Source organism: Bufo bufo, chromosome 5 (genome assembly GCF_905171765.1).
Source record: "Bufo bufo chromosome 5, aBufBuf1.1, whole genome shotgun sequence".
Classification (NCBI taxonomy): Eukaryota; Metazoa; Chordata; class Amphibia; order Anura; family Bufonidae; genus Bufo; species Bufo bufo.
The window spans coordinates 75,789,689-75,806,992 of NC_053393.1; the positions used below are offsets into that span (position 1 = coordinate 75,789,689).

The 17,304-nt window shown below is 44.9% G+C and overlaps 1 protein-coding gene across 1 annotated transcript in view; it reads left to right on the top strand.

Moving 5' to 3' along the window:
- CPQ (carboxypeptidase Q) overlaps nt 1-17,304 on the top strand; it is a 537,382-nt gene that overhangs the window by 349,302 nt on the left and 170,776 nt on the right. The window contains exon 5 of the mRNA XM_040432637.1: nt 11,395-11,506. Coding sequence (XP_040288571.1) covers nt 11,395-11,506 — 112 coding nt within the window. The remainder of the gene's footprint in view (nt 1-11,394; nt 11,507-17,304) is intronic.

Here is a 17,304-nt window from a genome sequence, read left to right on the forward strand (position 1 = left end):
CTTTCCTTTGGCAAAATGGGTCAAAAGAAGGACTTGACAGGCTCAGAAAAGTCAAAAATAGTGAGATATCTTGCAGAGGGATACTGCACTCTTAAAATTGCAAAGCTTCTGAAGCGTGATCATCGAACAATCAAGCGTTTCATTCAAAATAGTCAACAGGGTCGCAAGAAGCGTGTGGAAAAACCAAGGCGCAAAATAACTGCCCATGAACTGAGAAAAGTCAAGCGTGCAGCTGCCAAGATGCCACTTGCCACCAGTTTGGCCATATTTCAGAGCTGCAACATCACTGGAGTGCCCAAAAGCATAAGGTGTGCAATACTCAGAGACATGGCCAAGGTAAGAAAGGCTGAAAGACGACCACCACTGAACAAGACACACAAGCTGAAACGTCAAGACTGGGCCAAGAAATATCTCAAGACTGATTTTTCTAAGGTTTTATGGACTGATGAAATGAGAGTGAGTCTTGATGGGCCAGATGTATGGGCCCGTGGCTGGATTGGTAAAGGGCAGAGAGCTCCAGTCCGACTCAGACGCCAGCAGGGTGGAGGTGGAGTACTGGTTTGGGCTGGTATCATCAAAGATGAGGTTGTGGGGCCTTTTCGGGTTGAGGATGGAGTCAAGCTCAACTCCCAGTCCTACTGCCAGTTTCTGGAAGACACCTTCTTCAAGCAGTGGTACAGGAAGAAGTCTGAATCCTTCAAGAAAAACATGATTTTCATGCAGGACAATGCTCCATCACACGCGTCCAAGTACTCCACAGCGTGGCTGGCAAGAAAGGGTATAAAAGAAGAAAATCTAATGACATGGCCTCCTTGTTCACCTGATCTGAACCCCATTGAGAACCTGTGGTCCATCATCAAATGTGAGATTTACAAGGAGGGAAAACAGTACACCTCTCTGAACAGTGTCTGGGAGGCTGTGGTTGCTGCTGCACGCAATGTTGATGGTGAACAGATCAAAACACTGACAGAATCCATGGATGGCAGGCTTTTGAGTGTCCTTGCAAAGAAAGGTGGCTATATTGGTCACTGATTTGTTTTTGTTTTGTTTTTGAATGTCAGAAATGTATATTTGTGAATGTTGAGATGTTATATTGGTTTCACTGGTAAAAATAAATAATTGAAATGGGTATATATTTGTTTTTTGTTAAGTTGCCTAATAATTATGCACAGTAATAGTCACCTGCACACACAGATATCCCCCTAAAATAGCTAAAACTAAAAACAAACTAAAAACTACTTCCAAAAATATTCAGCTTTGATATTAATGAGTTTTTTGGTTCATTGAGAACATGGTTGTTGTTCAATAATAAAATTAATCCTCAAAAATACAACTTGCCTAATAATTCTGCACTCCCTGTAGAAGAATGGTGGATGGTTTTCTGGATACAATTTTTTTAAAGTTATTTCATGTTTTCTATTTCTTGTCCTCAGGCCTAGCGGCCTTCAGCCTATAAGGCTAAATAGCGGGCCACAGGAGCCAATAGTTCCTGTCCCCGCCGTTCAACTCCGGCTCTCCCTGCAGATTAGTACCAGATGATCCATGGCCCAGTACTGGTCCGCGGCCCAGTGGTTGGGGACCGCTGCTCTAGAACATTGAAATATCATTATTTGGACCTGCAGTTTTGCCCTTCAAAGGGGTTATGCCATGATTGATGTAAACAATAAAAATCAGACATCATATAGACATGACAACCTCTTTGTAACAAAGCTAGAACCAGCCCTGTACCTCACATGGGTCCAGAGATCTCCACATTCATTGCTAGCTTATCTTGAGCTTGGTATTCCAGGGGCATGTCCTTTCTGCTGCAGCTCTCACCCTATAACTGCCACAGCTTCTAAGAGTACATATGGCCGGTTATAGTTGAAGATTTAAACTGAGCATGTGCGACCAGCTCAGTGAGACGGACAAAAAATAAAGAAAAGAACAAACAGATTGTAAGATCTTGTGAGCAGGGCCCTGACTCCTAGTGTTTTAGTTGTATATTAGCCAGTAACATTGTGATGTATTTTGTTTTGTACATGAACCCTCTGAATTTTTAAAGCACTGTGGAATATGGTGGCGCTATATAAATAAATATTATTCTTAAACAGCAGGTGGCGCTATACAGATAGATTTCAATGAATAACTCACTGGCTAAAATTTAAATAAGTTTAAATAAATACCTTTTTGATTCCCATATTTTTCGCCTCATAAGATGCAATTTTTCCCCCCAAAAGGGGAAAAATGTCCCTCCATCTTATGGAGCGAATACTAATTAGCGCCTCCATTATGGAACCGGAGGACCGGGAAGCAGTAAAGGCTCTGTACTTACCACTTCCTGGTCCTCTGCCGTCGGCTGTGCTGTAGCTGCGCACAGCATGAGGGTGATCTGTGACCTCACGCTGTGCGCGTTGGTTCACGGCACAGCAGGAAGAGCTCTGGATGTGAGGAGCAGCGGCGTCTGGAGCAGGAGAGTTTTTTTTATTTAGTTTTTATATTTTATGTGCTCTGCGGCATGGGGGCTGAATACATGAGGCTGGGTGCTGAATACATGAGGCTGGGTGATGAATACATGAGGCTGGGTGCTGAATACATGAGGCTGGGTGCTGAATACATGAGGCTGGGTGCTGAATACATGAGGCTGGGTGCTGAATACATGAGGCTGGGTGCTGAATACATGAGGCTGGGTGCTGAATACATGAGGCTGGGTGATGAATACATGAGGCTGGGTGCTGAATACATGAGGCTGGGTGCTGAATACATGAGGCTGGGTGCTGAATACATGAGGCTGGGTGCTGAATACATGAGGCTGGGTGCTGAATACATGAGGCTGGGTGCTGAATACATGCGGCTGGGTGCTGAATACATGCGGCTGGGTGCTGAATACATGAGGCTGGGTGCTGAATACATGAGGCTGGGTGCTGAATACATGAGGCTGGGTGCTGAATACATGAGGCTGGGTGCTGAATACATGAGGCTGGGTGCTGAATACATGAGGCCGGGGGCTGCGTACATGAGGCAATGGGGGCTGATGAGAGGCATGGGGGCTTAAATGATTCAATGGGGACTGATGAGAGGCAGTCAGGGCTGATGGGGCTCTTATCTGAGGTCTGATTGGGGGTAATTCACATTGGGATCTGAGTTGGGGTCTTATTATTGGGGGGTCTGATATGAGGTCTTATTGGGGTCTTATTAACATTGGGGGTCTGATTGGGGCTGTCAACTGAGGTCTGATTACCATTGAGGGGCTGATTGGTGGTCTGAGCTGAGGTTTAATGAAATATTTTTTTTTCTTATTGTCCTCCTCTAAAACCTAGGTACGGCTTATGAGCCTGTGCGTTTTACAGTACATGCGAAAAATACGGTACATGCAGTTACAAAAGTATACAGATCCAGGTGCTGGTTTGAAAAATTTAGAATATGTTTTGTGATGCAACCACTTTAATAATGACCTTCAATGCCCTCTTTTCCTGTTACTAATCCTCTGGTTTCCTCGGAGCCTCTGGAAACAGGTTTGACTTTGTACACAGATAGCAGCGCAGGTACAAGCCCCCGCTCACGGTGCCGCAGCGTTCCATGTAGTGACGAGAAGACGTCTGGACTTCTCGAGTCTTTGAAGCATGTCGCTGTTTAGCTTAATGCACAGAGAGGCCTCCGTGTTTCGGGAATGAAATGTTCTAAAAGACACAACTGTGTTCTTCATCCCTGGAGTCGTTGGGTTGTTGCCAGAGGGAGAGAAACACAGAGGCGCCAGTATTAGTGCAGAGGATTCATAAATGTTGTTGCCTCTCGAAAACAGTTGTGGAAGGAGCTGTTTTTGTGCACACAGTCTGGATTCACCTTTTGATGATTCTGTAGTGGCTTTTGGCGTCAGGAGCCGTGAATCCTGATCTGTCTGATTGCCCGTGAAATGAATAAGGCAACGGGAAGTCATCTGCCCCTGCTTTGTCTCCAAAGACTTTCTTTTCTTTTTTTTTTTTACTATTCTTCACGACGCTGGAAAGTTATTGCCGCGTTCCGCCATCTCTCTTTTATTACTAGATGAAACAACAGCTGCGGTGATGTAATAATTCACACGTAACGTCCTTCGGTAAAGCTGAAAGGTACACTTTAATTAGTCACATGGAATTAGCCGTAAAGTGAAACATTTTGGATCTCATTCTCTGTCATCTTAATGACTATTTTCCCAACTTGCTTCGATTTACTGCTTTCATATATCTGGGTATTAAACCATAAATGAGCAAAATATGTAAATTCTCTCACAGTCGTAACTAATATGTCGTTTTTGTCTGCTAGAAGTCTATTTTTTTATTTATTTTTTATGCAGAAGATTGGAAATGGTTTGTTTCATGAAGACAACTGCTATTAATATGTTATTAGAAAAAAAACGGATGTCAGAATGGAAATCACCTACCCAGAACCATCTATGAGCCAGATGGAGAGCTGGTCTAGCGGACTCAAGCTGTGACCTTGATGGTCAGTCATCTGAAAGGATGCTATTTAGGCCTTATGCACACAGCCGCGTTTTTTTGCAGACCCATTCATTTAAATGGGGCCACAAAAAATGCGGACAGCACGCCGTGTGCCATCTGCATCCGTATGTACCTCAAAGAAAACAGAACATGTCCTCTTATTGCCCATTTGCAGACAAGAATAGGCATTATGACAATGGGGCCAGCAGAAATTATGGGATGCATGTGACCGGTATCCATATTTTGCAGATCTGCGGTTTGCAGGAGGTCGTAGCTATAGAGTTGTGTAGTATGTCTGGCAAGTTACTTCCCCCCCCCCCCCCAGCATATTTGGATGATTGCCAGGGGTCAGGGGCCAGACATGCGGTGATCTAGTAATAGCCAAAGCAGCATCGATCTGAAGGGGGCCAGTGATGAGACGTCCCTCTACTTTAAAAGGGTTAACTCATAAATTATGTAATAAATGAAAATTATGCATCATCTAGTACATGACAACCTCTTTTTAACAAAGCTAGAACCAGCCCTGGACCTCACATGGACCCAGAGATCTCCCCATTCATTGCTCCAATGGTTCTGCTACATTTATTTCAAGTCAGCAGCTCAGGGTTCGTGTCCTTTCTCTGGGTGCATGTCCGTTCTGCTGCAGCAGTTCCGTCTCAGGGAGCAGATAGATTTCAGTGAATAACTCAGTAGCTATAATACATTTTTAATTACAGGCAATTACAAAAGTATTCAGATCCAGGGGCTGGTTTGAAAACTGCAGAATATTTTGCGTTGGACAACCGCTTTAATTTGATCCATTGTATTTGTATAGCATTTGGACCATGCGTTATACTATCAAATACATATCCCCCTTTTTGTGACCCGTCACACCCCTTTAGAGCATGTATGGGTGCCAGGACTGTATTTAATGACACAGCATCCTAGGACCACAAACAGTTACAGCTTCTTTCTAGGGGAAAGCACCTGCCATGATCTGTGGTGGAGATTTGCCAGTTCTTCCAGAAGTCTGTGAGGTCTCCTCTTTTTCCAGGAGAGTTGGCAAGTATGCTTTAAAGGCCTGTAATCTCTCCTGACATGTCTGTTTTAGTAACTATCCCCCATGTACTAACAATTCTGGAGCATCTGTTCTTATGAGTCTATGATGTGCCATTTCTTTATTATTCCTGCTAGAAGTCATTCACGAAATGCTAGCAGTTTGCAATGAAGGCCCATCTGGGTGTTACCCATTGGGGGTTTGTCCCTGCACATTCTGACACTGTCCAATTAGTGCTGCCAATGTCAGACTGTGCAGGGACCCCCCCCCCCCCCAACTGGTAACACCCATCTCCACCTTCATTGAAAACCGCCTCCCAAGTGTCTCTCTTTTGGAGGGACTGTCCCTCTTTTTGACCCAAGTTCCTCTGTCCCTCTTTGATCCATAAATGTCCCTCTTTTTGACCTGGGGAATTACCGTATTTTTCGCCCCATAAGATGCACTTTTCCCCCCCGAAAAGTGCCCCTGCGTCTTATGGGGCGAATGCTGGCAATTTACATCGCAGTCTGCGATGTATTAGTGAGGAGGGAGGAGGGTCTGTAGTAGGCGGGGAGAGCGGCGGGGCCGTGCAGGCACTGTTCTTTGGCCCCGCCGCTCAGTATGTACTGTATTATACGTAGTGTTAATCATCAGATCTAAACTGAGTAGATGCGCTCCCCCGCTCCCCATGTGTACCGTACTTACCGGTACATGTCACGCTCCTGTAGTAAGCACTAGCAGCTAGCAGGCAGGCCGGGCGGCCATAACTCACGGAGGTCACGTGCCTGCTCCGCCTGCTTCATTCATAAAGTCGGCGGAGCAGGCACGTGACCTCAGTGAGTTACGGCCGCCCGGCCTGCCTGCTAGCTGCTAGTGCTTACTACAGGAGCGTGACATGTACCGGTAAGTACGGTACACATGGGGAGCAGGGGGAGCGCAGTTTAGATCTGATGATTAACACTACGTATAATACAGTACATACTGAGCGGCGGGGCCAGAGTACAGTGCCTGCACGGCCCGCCGCTCTCCCTGCCTACTACAGCCCCTCCCTAGGAATCTGTGAATGGGATAATGATGGGGGGGGTCTGTGGATGTCATTATGATGGGGGTATCTGTGGATGGGACTGTTATGGGGGGATCTGTGGATGACACATATAGCAGTGTCATCCACAGATCCACTACCCCATAACAGTGCGATCCACAGATCCCCCCCATAACAGTGCCATCCACAGACCCCCCCCCCCCACCGTCATAATGCCATCCACAGATCCCCCCCACCGTCATAATGCCTTCCACAGACCCCCCCACCATCATAATGCCATCCACAGATCCCCCCACCATCATAATGCCATCCACAGATCCCCCCACCATCATAATGCCATCCACAGACCCCCCCATCATAATGCCATCCACAGCTCCCCCCATAACAGTGCCATCCACAAATCCCCCACCCCATAACAGTGCATCATCCACAGATCCCCCATATTAGTGTCATGCACAGACCGCCATTAGTTCAAACCCACCAAAAGCACACCTTTTGGTTAAAAATTTTTGTTTCTTATTTTCCTCCTCAAAAACCTAGGTGCGTCTTATGGGCTGGTGCGTCTTATAGGGCGAAAAATACAGTAATGCATAAATGTGCATTAATATATTTACTAAATTGCTCCTTACTAAAGTGTCTGTCTGTATGGTTTCTACCTGTATATTAGACCAGAACTTCATTATTTTGTGCAATTTGGACCTTAAAATATCTATAATCTGATGATTTATGTGCTAATATTTAAATGGATATTGAAGCGCAAGAAAAGAATTCTCCCAGGGGCTCCACATGCTGTAAATAAATAAAAGAACTTACACTCCCCTAACCGATCCCCGGCTGCTGCAGTCGTAACCGAGTCAGTAATTATGCTTTGGGCGGAGTTAGAGGCGTGGCCTAATATGAAAAAAAAACCTGCCATGATGCGTGCCACATGTATTGTCCTTCTTTGAGATTTTCAAAAGTTGGGAGGTATGGTAATTCATTCATAACTTCTAGCGGGAATAATAAAGGAATGATGTATGTCATAGAATCATAAGAATAGATGCTCCAGAAGTTACAAGGAGGGAGAGATTACAGGTCCTTGTTAAAGGGTTAATCCAACCCCTATAATGCACCCCAAAATGCCCGGGCACCACATACAGGTTACACTTACCCCGCTCCCTGGCATCCACGTTGCTCCTGATGCCTGCATGGCTGCCGCTGCATGTGTCCGTCGTGCGGACCAAAACATCCAGCAACGGGAAGGGGGGGCAGCCAATAGCAGGCCGTGACGGGAACGAGCTTTTCTAGCGTCATGCACAGGAAGGCTCGTTTCCCATCGCGGTCCGCCCCCCAAATCCCCTTTCCCCTGCGTTGCCAGATGTTTTGATCCGCGCGACGGGAAGATGCAGCGAGACAGGTGTCGGGGAGCAGGGTAAGTATAACCTGTATGCTCTGCCCGGACAATCTGGGGGGCATTACAGGGGTGGATAACCCCTTTAAAGCCCCAAACTGCCCCTGTTGGTTGCTATGAGGTTTTTCTTTTTAAAAAGATTCATAAATCTACCTGTATTTCCCGGTGATTATATAGTACCAACATATACCACAGCGCTCTACACAGATTACAATTCCTCTCATATTATCTCTAACCTTATTGCTGAACCGTGGAATATGTAATAAATATAAAGTCATAAATCTGCCTTAATGGCTTCCTCATGGCGAAAATCAGGTTAGTGGAAAACCAATATTAGCCTTGTCTCACATACAGAAACTATTAAGCAGGAAATATACGGCGGCAAAACAAGCTTTCACGCTCATTTGTGGCCGAACAGGCCTTTAATTCAGCACTCGGAGACACGGATGCTTCAGCTATGGAGCCGGGCCAGAGTAAACCATTGCTAAATTGATATAAAGAGGCAACACAGCCTGTGACTAGACATTCAGTTCTGAGGCAAATCAGAAGACAGGCTAACCAGTGGGTAGAACGGACGCGTTTTAGCGCGCAGAATATGCTGAAGTATGTCTTTCCCAGATGTAGTAGAGATAAAACACTTGCTTTGGCTACATGCACACGACCGTTCCGTTTTTTGCGGTCATCAAAAAACAGAAGCCGCCCGTGTGCCTTCCGCAATTTGCGGAACGGAACAGACGGCCCATTGTAGAAATGCCTATTCTTGTCCGCAAAACGTTGTTTTTTTTTGCGGGGCCACGGAACGGAGCAACTGATGCTGACAGAGTGCTGTCCGCATCTTTTGCGGCCCCATTGAAGTGAATGGGTCCGCACCTGCGGCTCCGATGCGGACCCGAACAACGGTCGTGTGCATGAGGCCTTTCTGAGACGTGTTATCTAAACTAAGTGCGTTAAGCAAACACCTTTAATTGCTTTTCAATGGCTTGTGTTTCAAGATAACGCGATGAGTCAAGAAATTTGAGTTAAGAGTTTGTGTGTTAACCCTGCTACATCTGTATTCGCCCCACATAACCCTGTCAGCGGAAGATCCCCTTAATAATACAGCATTGTCTATGACAGGGATGCTCAACCTGCGGCTCTCCAGCTGTTGTGAAACTACAACTCCCACCATGCCCTGCTGTAGGCTGATAGCTGTAAGCTCTTCTGGCATGCTTGGAGTTATAGTTTTGCAACAGCTGGAGGGCTGCAGGTTGAGCATGCCTGGTCTATGGGGTTGCCTGCTTGGGCAATTCATATTCCGCAAGATGTCCCGGAGCTAAGACCCCCAGTGATCAGTTGTAATGCAGGGAGCGTTCAGTACCTCTGCAGCGCCACTCACAGGGGAAAGGATTACATTATTAATGATCCATGTAATGCACAGATGTGTTGGGTCCTCTAAAGAAAGAGAGGCTCATTCGTCATAGCTGCTCAACCCAGTGGCGTAGCGTGGGTTGCCAGCACCCAGGGCAAGCCAAGTATTGCGCCCCCCACCTGTGGCCACGCCCCTTTTTACAGATAATGTAGTAGATATCACCTGCAGTCCTATGTAACATCACAGATAACACGGTGATAACTCTCTGAGTACAGATAATGTAGTAGATGGGTGTGAGCCCCCAGATTTCAGAACACGCACAGTGTGACCTGAAGTCTGGGGTCAGGATGCGGCAGGGTGGGCCAAATTCTATATCCACCCTCCAACCCTACAGAACATACAGGGTAATACAGCACCACATACCTCTTACATCCAGTGACGTCTCCTTTGATGTAGATGTTCTCTTTCCTCATCTTCTCCTTTCAGACCTTTAGACCAGACCACCATTTTTCAGCCATTTCTCGTCTCTGCAGAAAAAAAATCTTAGTTTACTACTTTTCCATCATCCTCCCATCTTCTGGACAAATCATCCTACCATCCCCAATACTCTGCCTGCTGTGCTCCCCAATATTATACTGCAGAAACAGATAAACCCCCTGATGATAGTAGTACCATGCAGATAGTGCCCTTTAATAATTATTGGCACACAGTGCCCTAAAATAACTGCTCCCAGAAAATAGTGCTCCTAACACTAATAGTGTAAACATAACGTCCCCCCCAAAAAATTGTGGTAAGCTGATACTGTGCCAAGGTGCCCCCACAGTAATAGTGCTCCCAAAAGTCCCACCAATAGGAATAATTGCTAGAGCACACATGGTAGTAATAGTGCTCCTACAGTGCCCCCAACATGTCCCCACTGTGCCCCAGAAGTAATAACGCTCCCATAGTGCCCATACTAGTAATTATGTTCCCCCTAGACCCCCAGTAGTAATAAAGCCCACCATAATGCCCCCCAGTTGAGCTAATGTCCCCATAGTGCTCCCATAATGTGCCAGTATAAAATACCCCCATAGTGCTCCTCTCCCCGCTTCCTCCTAGTGCCCCCCATAATGTACCAGTATAAAATGCCCCATATACAGTGCCCCAGTAGATATCCTCAGTTTCCCCCATAATTTGCAAGTAGTAACAAGTGCCCCCCAATCATTTGCCAGCAACAAGTACTCCCCATAGATGGCCCCCCAATCATGTGTCAGTAGCCAGTATTGTACTATATAAAAAAATAAGCACTTATACTTGCCTCCATGGCAGCGATGCGATGTAGGCCTCTTCCGGCCTCTGTCCTGCGCTGTTTGGCTTAGGCGGCGCGATGACGTCATCACGCCGCCTGCACCTGCCTCTGATAGGCTGCAGGTACTATGCCTCCAGCCTATCAGAGGAACAGGGAAGGGAGATGCCTCAGCACATCCATCTATATCGCTGTCCTGAGGAGAGCGATACAGATGACTATGGGGATGAGGGCTTCCTCAATGGAAGCGCTCATCTCCCTGTGACCTGCCGCCTCCCACTTAACCCTTTTCCCCTGTGTACTTTTATGTCACAGAGCGCCGGTACTTAAAGGGATATTCCAGTTTTTATTTTTTAAATGTATTTATTTATATAATAGGAAGTTTTACAATTTTGGAAAATGATCAGTGCTACAGTAGAACTCATGTCAGGCAAAGGGTCTCTGCAAAAAAAAAAAAAAAAAGACCCTGGCTACTTAAGGTCTTAGCAATATATAGCAGCATTTCCAAAAATAGGTCAGTCTTTTCTGGTAAAAAGTGAAGTTATTTCATGATCTCATGAAGCTCCTCGCCGAAACTTTGTGTCCAAATGGCTTTCACAGCCCTATTAGGAATTACACCCACATTGAGAGACTTAGTTTCCGGCTCTTGCAATATCTGTTCCCATTCCAGAATGAACATGTCACCCCATTATGACACAGCCTCGCACTTTTACTGCCAGGAATCTTGTACAACACGTTGTAAGGTCTCCAAAGATAATGCTAGAAATGTATCCCTTATACTTGTGCATGTAGAATTAATGAAGGAATGATAGAAGCGAAACTTGGAAAGCGCTTTCTCATCTGTTTGCTCCTCGTTGCAGGTTGTGATTGTCAGCGGACATCTGGACAGCTGGGATGTTGGGCAAGGAGCCATGGATGATGGTGGTGGAGCCTTTATCTCATGGGAAGCGCTGTCGCTCATTAAAGATCTTGGTAAATATTTAAACATCGCGCCTGCGCTGAATTTAGCTTTCAGTCATTAGAGCTGCTGAGAGACATGTTTTTTGTGTTTTTGTTTTTACTGTTCCTTTGATAGTCTTCTCACATTTCCTTATTGATCTAATGAGTATCGTGTAATAGTGGTGATACAGCGGTTGACCCTTGTATAAATTTGGATTGGTGTCCCAATTTCAACCTATGTGCATTCTTTATTTTCAGTCAACATAGCCCCATTTCTGTGTTTTTGGGGTACCCTGTTCCAGGGGGGCACTTAGCCTTTCTGCTGCCTGATGCGAAAACTGAAACGGCACCCCTTCCCCCGTGCCAATATCTTAACTTAACCTAACCACTTCCCTTTCAGCCCTACCATTACAGACATACTTGGTGGAAAACATTACATACAGCGCTACAGAACATACAGGGTAATACAGCGCCACATACCTCTTACATCCAGTGACGTGTCCTCTGATGTAGACGTTCTCTTTCTTTATCTTCTCCATTCAGACCAGACCACCATGATTATTTCTTTCAACCTTCTCTTGTCTCTGCAGAGTTTGACAACTACTTTTCAATCCTTCTTCCCACCTTCTGAACACCCCATACTGCCTCCTCTAATACTGTTCCCAGTTTGGTGCTTCCCAATACTCCCGTGCCCTGTCGCAGCATTCAACTTTATTGCTGTCCTGAGCACAGGGATGCAGTGGAATATGTAGAGATGAGCGTTTCCACAATGAAAGCGCTCATTGCCCATGGCCCTTCCGTTGCCCCCCTCTTGCCCCTACCTGGTGCTGCCTGAGGCGATCACCTCACCTCATTTGTGGTGCACCCTTGCCCTGTTCTCCGCAACAACACAAAGTGGGAGATTTGCTAAGCTACGATTTTCAGCACACTTGTTATGTGTTGTAGACACTTTTAACGCTGGGGGAGGGACTAACGCTAAGTTCACAGTAGCGTTTTGAAATCCGGCAGACTGTTCTGGCAGAGAACATTGCCGGACACAGCTAGGCACCATTGACTATAATGGCATCTGACAGTGATCTGGCCGGTTTCAGGCACAAATGCCGGCTTTTGTCCTGACAAATACCAGTACATGCAGCTATTTTTGTCCAGCCGACAGCCAGGATTTATGCTGGAACAGGCATGATGGCAATGTATCTCTAGCATTAGCAGGAAAGGGGCATGGTTTAGTGTGAAAAGGTCATGGCTTAAAGGGATTTTCCATTATTTTGACACTGATGCCCTGTCCTCAGGATAGGCCATGAATATTTGATTGGCTGTCGTCTGACGCCCCGCACCCTCACCCATTAATCAGCTGTTCAGGGATAGCTTTAGCGCTGGAAGTAGCCCCTGAAACTACACAACTAGTAGTGGATGGTGGTCCACTACACAATGAACTGAGCTTTGTAGTTCCAGCACTGATCGTGAGGGGTGTGGGTCGTCAGACGCACGCCGATCAGATATTGAAGACTTATCCTGAGGATCGGCCATCAATATCAAAATACTGGAAAACCCCTTTAAAGAGGACCTGTAACCTCTACTGGCATGAATTATTATGACAATTGGGATGCAAATAGTTCACTAACCCCTTCCCAACTGCTCAAAATTTATGTCACCAGTCGGGTATTTAAAGATGGTGCTCATTCGCGAGCGCAGCAGGCACTATAGCCGCCGGGTACCTGCTGTTTTAAACCAGCAGACACCCAGGGCTAATGTATGTAAATTGTGACTACGGCACGTGGGAGCTCAGAAACCAGGAGCGTGCCTCCCAGCCGTGCACCGGCCACCCCTAGTGAGGACGGGGAGAACCAGATGGTGTGTGCGGCACCCTCTGTCCTCCTGAATGATCCGAGGCTGCCGCACATAGGTTCCTATGGAGAGCCTGCCTGAAAGCAGTAAAATTCTCATAGAATCCAATCCATCTAACGATTGCTTGTTCAAGTTCCCTGGGGGAACTGTTAGGAAGTGTAAAAAAAAAAAAATTTGATAAAAAAGTTCATCAAAAGGTCACACGTACTCAAAAATTGTATGAATTAAAACTACTGATCGTCCCCCCAAAAAAATGCACCCTCACACACAATTTTTTCCCCCAAAGTTTTTATTATTTTCAATATTGAAACGCAAGAAAAACAATACATATGTGGTAATCATACTGACCCGGAGAATGGAACTAACAGGTCAGTTTTTCCGTATATATGTAATGCCGTAAAAACGAAACCCATAAAACTGTGGAGGAATTGTGTTGTTTTTTTTTATAAATCCACGCCATTTGGAATTTTTCCCGCTTCCCACTACATTGTATGCAACTATAAATGGTGCCACTAGAAAGTACAACTTGTCGTGCAGTAAACAAGCCCTCATACAGCTATGTGAATAGAAAAATAAAAAAGTTATGGATCCTGGAAGACAGGGATTAAAAAATGAAAACGGGAAAAACGGAAAATGGCCCGGTCCTGAAGAGGTTAACCGGACATGCCAGGAGTGGTAAGAGGTCCTCTTTACATATCCTTTTCTGACACATCTGTTTTAGCAGCTGCTTGCATTCCTCTTGTAATAACCGTTCTGAAGCATCTGTTCTTATGACCCTATGCTGGGCTATTCCTCTGTTATTCCTTCCTTCAGCAGTCTGCAGTGAAGGTCCAGATGAGTGTTACAAGCTGGGGGGGGGTGTCCCTGCAGCGCTGATTGAATATTGTCAGACTGTGCATGGACACCCCCCCAACTGGTAACACCCATCTGGACCTTCACTGCAAGCTGCTAGTAATTCATTCTTAGCTTTTAGATGGAATAATTAAGGAATGGCACAACATAGAGTTAGAAGAACAAATGCTCCAGATGTTAAGACAAGGAGGATGCAGGTAAGGTAGTTACTAAAACAGACATGTCAGGAGTAGTTACAGGTCCTCTTTAAGGTGTGCCAAAACTTTGGCACAAAGTAAGCCAGCCAGTAGGTGATTTAAAGTTAGACAAAACAGTTTAAAGAGGCACAAAATGTATCATCCGGTATCAGCCACTTTTTGTAACTCTCTACTTGCATTCTTCTCCTTCCTCCATGTCTAAGGGCAAACGCACAAGAAGACAGAGCCTTGTAAACGCAGCATCTACAGCAGTGCACAAAGGCCGCAAGGCTCCCTGGTATGTGGCTGTACAGCCTCCGTGTGCTAAAGCACAGACTAGGGTACAGACCTCTACACATATGGAGTCTAAAGGAACACTCCACAATATTTTTCTGTTGGATACATACGGAATTGGTCAATGGTCCTCCTAGGCTGCATTTACAGGGTTTCTTTCCTGAAAGCATTGCTGTTGTATGTTGCTCAGGGGCCCACCAGGGGATTCACCTGTACCCCTGTGGGCCAGTCCAAACCTGACTGTACCTCTGGATGCCTCCAGTTTCATACAGAGGCTTTTTATGTTGAATTTTTACAACAAAACGTTATAACATGCTTTATTGGATACTGTAATATATATATAGTTCTAGGAGAGTAATTCCATAATATGGTGCCCTACAAAGCAGTATGTAGCGGCACACGTAGTGACACTGACTCTGTAGAACTGACCAGCAGTTCCTGCACATGTCTATTATGCAACAGTTTTCCAAAGATGTGGCATTTTTGCCATTGCTTTTATGAAAATTGTGTACATTTTCAAATGTGCAAAACCATCCTTACTGAACTAATATATTGTTCAGAGTAAGAAGTATGAACATCCATTCTCAGACTCCAGAACACATATAGATCTGGATTTCAGTGGAGTTGACCTTGGTATTTGTGTGTGACTGCATGAAGCTAAGAAACCTACCATATCTTTAACTCTATAAGATGCACCTGACTATAAGACGCACCTAGGTCTTTGAGGAGGAAAATAAGAAAAAAAAAACTTGATCAGACACCCAATCCTCATTAGACCTCAGATCAGACCCCATATCAGACCTCCAATCTTCATCAGACCCCCAATCTTTATCAGACCCTACAACAGACCCCCAATCTTCATCAGACTTCAGATCAGACCTCCAATCTTCATCAGACTTCAGATCAGACCTCCAATCTTCATCAGACTTCAGATCAGACCCCCAATCACCATACGACCTCAGATCAGACCCCCAAATCAGACCTTCAATCTTTATCTGACCTTAGATCGGACATAAAAGAAATAAAAAAACGTACCTCTCCTGCTCTGGATAGCGGCTGCCACTCTGGAGATCCAGTGCGCTCTTCCTGCAGCTTTGCGTTGTGACCTGATGTTGCACAGCATCAGGTCATAGTGTACTACGTCCTGACGCTGTACGCATTCAGGACACAGCGCGGTGCTGGAAGAAGATGAGGTAGCAGTGAGTAAAGCCCGCTGTCTGGTCCTACTGTGTACTAGTGAGCGGTTCCCTAATGGCAGCACTCACTAGTATTCACTTCATAAGACTCACTGCCATTTCCCCCCACATTTGGAAAGAAAAATGTGTCTTATGAAGCAGAAAAGTTTTTTTTTTTTTATACCAATTTTCTGAAAATGTCCTATATTGATGCCTCTATCATATGGCTTCAATAATGCACTGAAAGTGGTAAAACTGCTTGTAAATCCAGATGTTCATTTTTATTTTAATCCTTGGCACGCAATGCTTCGACTCATGTTTCCTGCTAAATATGGATACACACATTATTAAAATTCATAGTAATTTATTACACAAATGAGTGTTGGGATGGATGTCTTTGAAGCCACACTAATTGCCTTAATTAAGTAGAAATATGTTGCTAAATAACACCATTCACCTTTTAACAAACATGTGGACGGCATCGGAAGGCGTACAATATAGTACGGGTTTCATCAGCAGTTTCTGATTGTCAAATACCCTGTTATAGAATTCTGAGTTTATTGTTCCCTATCTCGGGGCAGCCCCTTAGCAAACTGGTGATAGATCCCCTTAGCAAATTTCTAGGAAATTTTGCTTTAATCTGTACTGAATTATTGTACTGAGAAAATTGGGAATTTTTAATGTCCCTGTAAAAAAAAGTAGAAGTGTTCCCATGTTGTAGGGGGCCAACCCAAGTAGGCAATACTTTAGTGCAGCACAATATACTGCTCTAGCACAACCAAATACCACAATGTGGTGCAAAAATATTGCCCAGCAGCACCAAATATCACAGTGCAACACAAAATACTGCCCCAGCAGACAAAATACTGTCCCAGTAGTACCAAAAAGAAGCAAAAAAAAAACTCCCCAGAAGATGCCCCTCTTTGGTTGCCAGTGGCAGATGCCACATTTTTCTTTACTCTTCCTCCATTTGTCTGTAATTAAGGTATGGAGGAGGGGGCTGAGGAGGAGAAACATGGGCCACAGCACCAAGGAAGCCCAATCAACAGGATGTTGCCTGGTTTTTAACCCCTTAAGGACCGGGCTCATTTTCACCTTAAGGACCAGGCCATTTTTTGCAAATCTGACCAGTGTCACTTTAAGTGCTAATAACTTTAAAACGCTTTGACTTATCCAGGCCGTTCTGAGATTGTTTTTTCGTCACATATTGTACTTCATGACACTGATAAAATGAAGTCAAAAAAATTATTTTTTTTTTGCACAAAAAAATACCTAATTTACCAAAAATTTGGAAAAATTTGCAAATTTCAAAGTTTCAGTTTCTCTACTTCTGTAATACATAGTAATACCCCAAAAAATTGTGATGACTTTACATTCCCCATATGTCTACTTCATGTTTGAATTGTTTTGGGAATGATATTTTATTTTTTGGGGATGTTATAAGGCTTAGAAGTTTAGAAGCAAATCTTGAAATTTTTCAGAAATTTAC